Source organism: Lynx canadensis, chromosome C1, assembly GCF_007474595.2.
Source record: "Lynx canadensis isolate LIC74 chromosome C1, mLynCan4.pri.v2, whole genome shotgun sequence".
NCBI classification, from domain to species: Eukaryota; Metazoa; Chordata; class Mammalia; order Carnivora; family Felidae; genus Lynx; species Lynx canadensis.
In genome coordinates this window covers 187,896,946-187,909,009 of record NC_044310.1, presented here as the reverse complement: position 1 = coordinate 187,909,009, position 12,064 = coordinate 187,896,946, and the positions used below count along the sequence as shown (strand labels likewise).

The 12,064-nt window shown below is 40.2% G+C and overlaps 1 protein-coding gene across 2 annotated transcripts in view; it reads left to right on the top strand.

The window, feature by feature from the left end:
• The first annotated feature begins 9,129 nt into the window (after window positions 1–9,129).
• SUMO1 (small ubiquitin like modifier 1) overlaps window positions 9,130–12,064 on the top strand; it is a 29,018-nt gene continuing 26,083 nt past the window's right edge. For both annotated transcript variants that reach the window (XM_030325540.1, XM_030325539.1), the window contains exon 1: window positions 9,130–9,272. In XM_030325540.1, coding sequence (XP_030181400.1) covers window positions 9,261–9,272 — 12 coding nt within the window. In that variant the 5' untranslated portion in view covers window positions 9,130–9,260. The remainder of the gene's footprint in view (window positions 9,273–12,064) is intronic.

The following is a 12,064-nucleotide window of genomic DNA, read 5'->3' as shown; positions in this document are numbered from 1 at the left end:
CATATGTGAATAGTGGACATTGTAAAGCATGCTTTTTTAGGGATGTTTTGCTCAGCTTTGCTAGCCTACTTTCTGCTTACAAAGTGCTGGGGCCCCAAGATTTGCTGACTTTTTCAATCTAGAATTATGGTTTCTTTGAAGCAGTGTACCTCTTTCAAGAACCTAAGTCTTTTAGGAACTTCTACTTCTGGCAGAGGGAGACTAGCTTGCTTTGAACTAACTTACCTGTTGAGACCTACTAGAAAAGATGGAGAAAAAGAAAAAAACACATTTATTTGAAAGCATCTGAGACTTACCAAAGCAATGAGGATTTTTAGGGAAAAGGTGGCAGAGACAAGTCCAGAGATGTAAACCCTACTTTGGTGCCATTTTTCACATTGTGGAATTTGCTGACCCAAAGGTGATGGCTAAGAGGATAAGAAACTGAGCAGAAAGCAGCGGCTGAGAGATGGAGAAGCTGAACAGAGCTTTGGACTAGACAGATAAAACATGGAGTTCAACTGAAGAATATACATTCCCCCCCCCCCAATTACATGTGCATCACTTACCGAATTGACCATATGCTATTCTCAACAAATCATTAAGGACTGAAATCATATAAAGTATGTTCTCTGACCACTGTGAAATTAAGTGAGACATTTATAATAAAAAGACATGTTGAAAATTATCATACATTTTGAAATTAAGTAATAAACTTTTATTTTTTATTTTTAGTTTTAGAGAGAGAATGCATGTGAGTGGGGGAGAGGGCAGAGGGAGAGAGAGAATCTTTTTTTATTTCCAATTATATATTTTTAATGTTAAATATTTTCCAGTTGTACATGCACAGATTTTATTTTTAAAAATTTTTTAGATGCCTATTTATTTTTAAGAGAGAGAGAGACAGAGCATAAATAGGGGAGGTGCAGAGAAAGAGGGAGACACAGAATCCAAAGCAGGTTCCAGGCTCTGAGCTGTCAGCAAACAGCCCAATGCAGGGCTTGAACTCATAGACCACAAGATCATGACCTGAGCCAAAGTCAGATGCTCAACCACTGAGCCACCTAGGCACCCCTCAGACTTTAGAGTCAAATAGTTTCTACAAGGCTTGCTATGAAAATCAACAAGTTCCCTGCTGTACTTTCTAGTTTTCAGTTCCCTCAAGGTAACTACTTCCAATTGAGAAGAGCACAGAGCCCAACGAGGGGCTCAATCCCATGACCCTGGGATCATGATCCAAGCTGAAATCAAGAGTTGGTTGTTCAACAGACTGAGCCACCCAGGATTCCCGAAGGAATAAACTTTTAAAATAATCCATGAGTTAAAGGAGAAATTACAGTGAACAGTAGAATTTTTAAATTAAATAATAATGAAAATATTAATACAATATGTCAAATTTTATGGGATGAGGCTGAGGCTGTGTTTAGAGTGAAATATTTACCTTTATTTTTTGCTCCTTCCCTGAAATATTTACCTTTAAAAATACATACACTTATTAGAAAAAAAGAAAGTTTAAAAATCAGTGATCTCACTATTAATATGATAATGCTAGAAAAAGACCAAATTGAATGCAAAAAAAAAAAAAGCAGAAGAAAGTGGCATAAAAGCAGAATTTTAAAAGCAATAAATTTACAATATAGAGAATCATGAAAGTGAAAGTTGTTTTGTTTCTGGTTTTTGTTTTTGTTTTTGGAAATGACTAATAAAACTAATGCACCCCTGATGAGACTGGGAAAAAATAGAGAAGGTACAAACAAGCAATATCAGGAATAAAAAGGGGGGAATCCTAGATTCTAGAGGCTTACAATATTTATATGCTTTATTCTATACTTGATACATAATAGCTTCAGAATATATTATTATTAATATTAAAATTATTTATAATTTACTTTTTAAAAGTTTATTTACTTTGAGAGAAAGAGAGAGCAGGGGAGGGGCAGAGAGAGAGGGAGACACAGAATCCCAAGCAGGCTCCAGGCTCTGAGCTGTCAGAGCTGGGAGCGGGGCTCGAACTCATGGACCCTAAAATCATGATCTGAGCCGAAGTCAGATACTTAACTGACTGAGCCACCCAGGTGCCCTTCTTCTTTTTCTTTTTTAAAGTTTATTATTTATTTCGAGAGAGAGAGCATGTGTGAGTGAGAGCAGGGAAGGGGCAGAGAGAGAGGGAGAAAGAGAATCCCAATCTGGCTCTGTGCTGACAGTGTGCTGACAGCATGGAGCTTGATGCTGGGCTCCATCTCACCAACCTTGAGATCATGACCTGAGCTGAAATCAAGAGTCAGTCACTTAACTTAAGCCACCTAAGCACCCCTCCTACTCTTCTTCTTCTTCACTTTGTCCTCCTCCTCTTCCTTCTTCTTCTTCTTTCCCTTCCCCTTTCCTTCTCATTCCCTTCCCTCTCCCCCCTCCTCCTTCTTCTAAACTTCTGTATCTTCTGATTTCTTTCTCCTGTGAGAAAATATGAGTGCAGAGTTGCAAGCTACACTAATTTCTAATTATATGGGCAGTTCTGTTCATAGAAGACAATTTTTTTTTAACTTTATTTTTGAGAGACAGACAGAGAGAGAGAGAGAGAGAGAGAGAGACAGAGAGGGAGAATGCTAGTGGGGGAGGGGCAGAGAGAGAGAGGGAGAGTGAGAATCCCAAGAAGGATCCGTGAGAGTTCCACTGGGGGCTTGATCCCAAGAACCATGAGATCATAACCTGAGCTGAAATCAAGAGCCAGGCACCTAACCGACTGAGTGCCACCCAGGTGCCCCAGAAGACAATATGTTAATTGCACCTGTAAGTTTAATTTAAAAGGCCTCTTCTTGAGAACTGATATTATAAGAGGGACATTATTTTTAAAATTGTGGTAGTTAAGTTTTTTTTAAGTTTGTTGGATGATCTGCCGAGGGATGGGAAATGTTTGCACTTTTTGTTACTTTGCTTTTGAATGGCATCTGAGGCCATTCAATAAATAAATAAATAAATAAATAAATAAATAAATAAATAAATACTCTTTCAGACAGCAAAGTTGTTGTTTATCCCTCAACTCAGGAATTTATTCTTGGCTAGTTTGTTCATCAATTAATACAACTGTGGAATTTGATTTACCCATAGTGCCATGTTAGTGCAGGAAAAACCTGTTGTGAATCTTTGTGGGGGAAGGGAAGGAGAGGAGAGATAAAGAGCTGTTAATACCAAGGCATAGGTACATAGCAGATGTGCAGGTAATGTTTAATTTTAATTTCTCCAAGAATCTTGTTTGAGAAATGATAGAAAATTGGTCCAAGTTCTTGGTGTTTCTTAGTCCCTCCAATATTACTTTGAGAACACCATTCTTCCATTTGGTTTAAAAATTTGTCCTTCTGGGGTGCCTGTGTAGCTCAGTTGGACGAGCATCTGACTTCAGCTCAGGTCATGATCTCACAGTTGATGGGTTCAAGCCCTGCATCAGGCAGGTATTGTGCTGACAGCACAAGGCTGCTTGGGGTTTTCTGTCTCACTCTCTCTCTGTCCCTCCCCAGCTCAAGAGCTCTCTGTCTCTCAAAAATAAATAAATAAATAAACATTTAAAACAAACAAACAAACAAACAAACAATTGTTCTTCCTCTTTACTACTATCACCAAACTTATTCACTTGTTCATTGGCTTCCTTACACTCCAGGCCCTGTAGTCACCGAGAGTGATTTCAATTTCTTTCTTTCTTTCTTTCTCTTTCTTTCTTTCTTTCTTTCTTTCTTTCTTTCTTTCTTTCTTTCTTTCTCTTTCTTCCTTTCTTCCTTTCTTCCTTTCTTCCTTTCTTTCTTTCTTTCAAGTGAATTGAATTTCTATGTGATAACCTACCAACACCCTAGTCTTCTATTCCTCTGTCTCTTCATTTCTTAGGGCACTTGAGCCATGTACTTCCAAGTCCACACCCTAGTCCTTGTTGTCACCAAGACTTTCTTCACTTCTGAGATCCTAAATTCAGACCACTCTCTTATTGACATAACACACCTAAGGAATGTAAGACACTTCTGGCAGTAACTGTGGTTCACTGTGGCTGTGATTCTGGAGGTGAGGAGTGAGGGGGAAAAAAAAGAGGAATAAACTCTTGAGGACATTCATCTAAATTTCAGAGGTTTACTTAAATTTGAAAACCCTCACAGGTGATTTTGATGGGTATCCTGCAAGGAGCATTTCTCCTGCCCTCTTTACCTGTTATATGTCACTGAAGGAACTGGATCCAAGATCTCCTGTGCTCAAATACTGACTCCATCACTTGGGTGAATTCAATCTCTCTTGTCTCTGTTTTCTCACCTATAAAATGAGGATAGTTTTATTACTTTATAGGATTAAGTGAAATAATAAATGTGTAGTACTTGGAAGAGCATCTGCCACTCAGTAAGTGTTAATAATTATCATCAACAACATTTATATGCCCCTGATTTCCAAAGCTCTTACGTTCAGCCCAGACTTCTCTCAGTGCTCCAGATCATATCAATTGCCTCCTGGACATCTTGCCTTGAATAACTCTGGTACTGCACACTTACATCTAAAACTTATCTTTTTTTTTTCTTTGCAAATCTGCTCTTCTTCTCCAAGGTTTTCTATCAAATCTTTAAATGATATCACCATATCAGGTTACCCAAGTTAGAATCTAATAAATATCCAAACCTGATGATTGTATCATCTTCATTTCCATTTCTACTACCATTGTTCTAATTCCCTGTAATTCTCTTTTTTTCTTTTGGATTACTGCTTCAGCTTTCTACCTTATTTCCCTCGGTTGTCTTGCTTTTCCCCACTGGAATCTGGTATAATTTCTTCCCCGGGTTAAAAACACATTATGCCCCCCTTACTCCTCCTCCCTCCACTTCCAACCTCAGGCCTTTCAGGATTAAGACCACATTTCCTAATATGATTTACTAGATTTTCAGTGAACGGTCCCTTACTTTCCTTTCTGGAGTTTTCTTTCTAGCTCCTACCTCCCAAACCGTGGTCCTATCATACAGAACTTGTCATGCTTGCCTCTTTCCCTCTTCCCACTTGTCTCGGCCAGGAAAAAGATCTCATTTTACTTCCTCTAGCTTAAAATATGGTCTGTGGAATACTGGAGGACCTGAGACCTTTTAAGGGGGTCTTCAAGTTCAAAACTATTTTTATAATAATATTTAGACATTATTTGCTTTTTTCACTGTGTGGACATTAGCACTGAGAGTGCAAAAGCAGTAGTTTGTAAAACTGCTGGCCTTTTAGCATGAATCAAGACAGTGATGCCAACTATACTAGCATTCATCGTATTCCTCACTGTGATGCACTTGAAAACAAAAACCTAGTTTCACCTAAGAATGTTCTTGAAAGAGTAAAAAATTAATTGTGGTAGGCTGAACAATGGCCCCCTAAAGATGTCCACTTCTTGATCCCTGAAATCTGTGAATATGTTACCTTACATGGCAAAAAGGATTTTGCAGGTGTGATTAAGAATCTTGAGATGAGGGGCGCCTGGGTGGCTCAGTCAGTTGAGCGTCTGACTTTGGCTCAGGTCATGATCTCACGGGCCATGAGTTCGAGCCCCGCGTCGGGCTCTGTGCTGACCACTCAGAGCCTGGAGCCTGTTTCAGATTCTGTGTCTCCCTCTCTCTCTGACCCTCCCCCATTCATTCTCTGTCTCTCTCTGTCTCAAAAATAAATAAACGTTAAAAAAAAAAAGAATCTTGAGATGAGGTGGTTATCCTGGATTATCTAGATAGTTCAATGGAATGACAAGAGTTCTTACAGGAGGGAGACAGAAGGGTCAGAGTCAGAGAAGCAGGTGTGATCACAGACAGAAGCTGAGGAGAAGAAGAGGGAGAGGTGAGGACGAAGGGGTCGGGAGGGTGAGTAAGGGGGGCTAGTTGCATGGAGGGGGGCTAGCATGCATGGAGATGAAGAAAGGGACCACAAACCAAAAAACAAAGGTGGCATCCAGAAGCTAAAATAGGTAAGAAAAGGAATTCTTCCCTAGATGCTCCAGAAGGAACATGCCCTGCAACACCTTGACTTTTGACTCTCAGAACTGTAAGAAAATAAACTGTGTTGTTTTAAGCCATGACGTTTGTGGCAGTTTCTCCTAGCAGCAGTAAGACAGAAACATTAATTTTGTTAAATTTCAATGTTCAAATAACATTTTTAAATATTCTATATGAAGAAGTACAGCCATTTCTTCTCCATAAGATGGCTATCTCTAGGAAAAGCACACAAAAGATTGAGGTACAAGCTGATTTAGCCACTTTAAAAAGAGGAACACTGTTTTTAAGTGACAGAATATGGCAGGTCAACAATCATTATTCAGACTTAGAGCAGCTATTTTCTCAAAAAATGAACAAAAGAGCCTAGCAAAGAAAACTACTGCCAATATTTGTTGTCAATGACAGAAGTTGAGCTTTTACATAAAAATTAGCATTTTGAGGGACACCTGGGTGGCTCAGTTGGTTAAGTGTCTGGCTCTTGATTTTGGCTCAGGTCATGGTCGCATGGTTCATGAGATCAAGCCCTGCATCAGACTACGCACTATCAGCCCAGAGCCTGCTTGGGATTCTGTCTCCCTTTCTTTCTGCCCCTCCCCAACTTCTGTGCAGCACATATGCATGCGCTCTCTCTCTCAAAACAAACAAACAAACAAACAAACAAACAAATAAACTTAAAAAAATTAGCATTTTGGAAAACTAGTATTCATCATTGTGAATTTGACAGTGATGAATACAAGTTTTTTTCTGATGAGTCTAAAAATAGTATTATTGAAGATGTTTTTTGATGAATCTGTGACATTAATGAATATGATTTTAAAATATTTCATAATGAAATGTGTCAACATTTAGGAAATCTATATGATTCATTGAATCAATGTTATTTATTTATTTATTTAAAAAAATTTTTTTTAACGTTTATTTATTTTTGAGACAGAGAGAGACAGAGCATGAGCAGCGGAGGGGCAGAGAGAGGGGGAGACACAGAATCTGAAACAGGCTCCAGGCTCCGAGCTGTCAGCACAGAGCCCGACACGGGGCTCGAACCCACGGACAGTGAGATCATGACCTGAGCCGAAGTCGGACGCCCAACCGACCGAGCCACCCAGGTGCCCCGAATCAATGTTTTTTAAATGAGCAATCCATGATGTTACAAAATTATGCATGAGTAAAATATCGATACAAAGTGTAAGATAGAGCAATGGATTTTTTATGTAATAGAGAACAAAAAGTTAATTCTTTGTCCTCTCTCTCTGCCCCTCCCCTGCTCACTCTCTATCTCTCTCTCTGTCAAAATAAGTAAAAAAAAAGAATCATTCTTTGTGGCTCTTTCCCTTCACTTAGCATGTTTTCAAGGGTCCTCCACATTGTATGAGTAGTTCATTTTCATGACCTAGTACTATTCCATTTTAAATGTATACCGTTTTTGTTTACCCATTAGTTAGCTGTTGGCATTTGGATTATTTCCACTTTTTTGCTATTATGAATGATGTTGCTGTCAATATTTGTGTAACTGTTTTTTTGTATGGACATGTCAATTCTCTTGGGTATATATCTAATAGAATTGATGGGTCATGATAACTTTAACAATTTGAGGAATTGCCAGTATATTTTCCAAAGCATTTTATATTTCCACGTGGTGTATGTGTTCCAATTTCTCCATATCTTTGTTAATACTTATCATCATCTGTCTTTTTGATTATAGACATTCTAGTGTGCATGAAATGGTACTTCACTGCGGTTTTAATATGCATTTCTCTGATGGTTAATGATGTTGAATATCTTTCCATGTCCATTTCTCCATTTGCATATCTCATTAGGAGCAATGTCTAGTCAGATCTTTTGTCCATTTAAAAATTGCTTCATTGTATTATTGGGGTGCCCGGGTGGTTAAGCATCTGATTCTTGATTTCAGCTCAGGTCATGATCTCATGGTCATGAGTTTGAGCCCTACATTGGGCCCTTCACTGACAGTGCAGAGCCTGCTTGGGTCTCTCTGTCTCCCTCTCTCTTTGCCCCTCCCCTGCTCACACTCTCTGTCAAAAATAAACATTTAAAAAAATTATATTATTTATCTTTTTATGATTGAATTGTAACAGTTCTTTATGTATTCTGAATATGAGGTCCTTATCAGATATATTATTTGCAAATATTTTCTTCATCAGATTTTTTCAACACGAAAGACAGTTTTTAGTTTTGATGAAGTTTTATTTATTTTTGTTTGGTTGCTTCTATTTTTGGTGTCATATCTAAGAATCCATTGCCTAATCAAAGGTCTAGAAGATTTATGCCTGTTTTCTCCTAAGAGTTTTAAGTTTTGGCTCTTACATATAGGCCTCTGATCCATTTAATTTTTCATATGTTGTGAGGTAGTGATCCAAATTCACTCTTTTCCATGTGGATATCCAGTTGTCCCAGTAACATTTGTTGAAAGACTTCTTTTACCATTAAATTGTCTTGGTATTCTTGTCAAAAATTAATCAGTGTATGAGGGTTTGATTTAATTCCAGATTCTCAATTTTATTTCATTTACCTAGATCCTTATCTTCTACCCTATGCCAGTAGGGCCACTGTATTTTAAAGATGAAATTATGTAAGAATCATTTTTTAGCTCAGAGCAACTAATTCTAGAGTTGGAATTACCTCCTCCTCCCTACCAGTTTAGAACTTTCCCAAGAATCTCTTTCATCAGTAGCCATCAAGATTGTGTCCAATGGGATCGTTTTGTTTTGTTTTGCTTTTTGAAAAATCAAGGTCATGTGTCAGGCCAGGTGGCTGATTAACCACAAGTTATCTCTAAGGTAAGAAGTACTGGTATTCAATAGAATTTATTTAGGGAAGTTGACGACCAAAGCCAGGAAGGGACAATAGAAATATCTTGGCTCAGCTTTCAAAAACCTGCAAGGTGTCGGAGGGGTGGGAGTGCGGGCTGTCAGTACGGTTCCAAACAGTGAGACTGGGGACCGGGAACTTCTCCTCTGGAGTACAGGCTCCGGACGGAGGCGAAGGGTCGTCAGTAGAGCCGGGGAGACTGGTGTTAATTCACTCGCGCTACCACCAATAAAGAAGCTCTCCGGCCCTCCCGCCTCCCGGCAGCTTCCCCCACCCGTTTTCCCGCCTCGCCTTTCCTCTTTTCCCGATCCCTCCTCCCAACGCGTAGCGGAAGTGACGCGACGCGTAGCGGAAGTCCCTCCAGCCGCGGTGTTGTGCTGTGGGGAAGAGAGACGGATTTGTAAACCCCGGAGCGAGGTTCTGCCTACCCGAGGCCGCTGCTGTGCGGAGACCCTGGGTGAAGCCACCGTCACCATGTCTGACCAGGTACCGGACTGGGAGCGGTCTGATAGCAGTGGCCGAGTCCTTACTCGGCTGGTGCGCCTGCCTCTCGGCTGGGGCCGGGGATGGAGGCGCGGGGGAGGGGAGCGCGGAATGGGGGAGGGGGCGGCCGGTGGGGACTCGGCCGGAGAGGGAGGGGAGTGGACTAGTGTTGGAGTCGCTGGGGCCTGCAGCGGGCCTCCGGGAGCCGCCCTTGCTCCTCTCCCGGCCTGCTCATTACCCCCCTCCCCCCCCCACCCCCGCCCCAGCGTCTGTGATCGCGGCCTCCCTCGAGTCGTTCCCCCTTCTTTTTCCGGGGTCGGCCAGGTGCAGAGCCCAGCTTCAGCTTCCCTGAGAGGGTCCCTGGGGAACATGTCTGTTTCCCTGTCCTGGGGACTGACTGTAGAAGCAGGGCCCTAGGCCCCAGTTATGTAACGGGAGACCATCCCAGCCCGGGAGGCTCTGTGGCCCTGAAAAGCGGGTGGACTCTACTTTTTGGTTCTCGGTGTTTAGATTGTCCAGGAGTGGGGACGTGGGGGCGGGAGACGTCTGGTGTTGCTGGGAACCTAAAAAGCTCTGCTTTCTGTTCGGATTGCAGCTTGGGTAGGGCCGCCGCTGCTCTGCTGAGTCTTTTGCAGTGTGTTGGTGCAGAGCTGTCGCCTCTTTTCTTGTACTTTCCCATTTCTTACTCGGGATTGGTTCAGAAACTCTCCAGTTGTAAGAGAGCACTCAGAATAACCAAGAAACAAAGTAGAAAGAAACTGCTAGGGCAACATTTCATCTGGGCATTAACCTGAAGCTGACTGATACTTTTGAAGGAAAGGATAGGAAAGCTCAATGTAGAGCAGTTGCATAACATTCACCGAAAGCTGCCTATTATGGCAAAGTGCTCCATCTCAGTGTTAATATAAAAAATTTACTTGGGATTTGCACTCGATCAGGAGTGTTCAGTTTTGCTTGGTAAGTTTTTCTTCCTCATCCTTTTTCAGTTAACCACGTTTATGGCTAGTTTTTAATTCATAACGTTTGTGTCTGGACTTCGTTTTGTTTGCTCAGATGACTGTGACTTTTTAAAGTCTCTTTGGATCTTTCGCTTGTTTAATGATATTTATCTAGAAAAGTTATTTTTCATTCAACTCCATAATGTACTTGCACTTTTAAATTTAACACACTTGTTTCCCTGGCTTTTAACCCGGGTCAGTTTTGTACCAGTTTGTGAAAGCAAGTGAGGCTTTTGTGGATTTGTACTATTGTGCAAAATGTACGTTGGTATTTTTAAATCTTAATCATAATCTAGATTAATTTTGGATGGCTCTTAACAATCTAGATTAATTCCCAAGTTGGTATGGGAATTGTAAGTGGCATTATAAGTATCTCCCTGGATAGTTGTTTACTTGGTTACCAGGGAGGAAAGAACAGGTGTAAATGCTTAGTTTCATCAGCCTTTTATTTTGATGCTAGGAAGCATGTTGAAATTTACTATAGTCTGATGAAAGAGCAATGTACAGAAAGAATTATAAACTAAATTACAGAATTTATTGCTCCAGTCATTGAGAGAGACATGAAAGAAGAAATAAAGGACCTAGTACACTAACAGGTGGCCAGAAGTTCTTTAGATTCTGTTTTAGAAGGTCTTTGAGGCCAAAACTATTCATGATAATACTAGGACATTATTTGTCTTTTTCACTCTGATCCTTTCCTGTGTTTTCAGTGGCGTTTTTTAAACACTAACGTGGCCTGTGATATCACAACAGATTGAAATGTAGAAGCAGATGTGAAAATCTAGCTGCTGTTAAGCCAGACGTTAAAGGGATTTGCAAAAATGCAAAATAGTGCTGTTCTTCTCACTAGAAAAAACTGATGTTCTTCTCATTTTATTTTCAATAAAAATACATTATTTGTTAATATATAGTGGGGCTTTTTAAACGGATGATTAAAACATTTCTCAGTTTCAATGTCTAACTGTAAACCCGAATAAATATAACTAACCTAACAAAAGCTTTATGGAGTTCCAAATAACTTTTTACGAGTGTAAGAGTCCTGAGACCAAAAAGTTTGAGAACTGTTGCTCCATTCTGTTTAACTAGCATCATTATTAATAATCAAGACCCAGTACAATTTCAGTGTTGGCTGCTAAGGATTTAAAGAGGTATGAAGCTGAACTCTTACCCTTAAGAGGCTTATGAGCAAGAATAAGAATCTCAAGTTATTACTGTGCAATATCAGCAGCACGAGACTGACCCACTGTCCCCAAGAGACAATCTTAACTTAAACCAAGTTCTTTAAGGAGGATGCATTTTCTGAGGCACGTCTCAGAAATTTGTTATCTGGCGCTAAGACATTGCAGCTGAGTAACAATTTTAGGTTAAAATACAGGTGGACGTTAAAATCACATCATTGCTGGGTTTTCTGTTGATGAGTGAAAAATTATTTTGTGAATTTGAGTAAAATACCTTTCCTGTAATTTTAACAATTGCCAGCATTATCTAGTGGATTTGTGAACCATTGCTGAATAATCGTCTACAACAGGTTCTAAACCTAAAGTTCATGGGCCCTAAAGGCTGAAAATCATTGAAATTGTATGGGGCGTTTTGTTATTTTTACATATGTATTTTTCTTTTAATTTATTTTGAGAGCAAGTGTGCGAGCACAAGCAGGGGAGGGGCAGAAAGAGAGGGAGAGAGAGAATCCCAAGCAGACTCCACACTGTTAGCACAGAGCTCTATGTGGGGCTTGAACTCACAAACCATGAGATCATGACCTGAGCTGAAATCAAGAGTTGGATGGCTAACTGACTG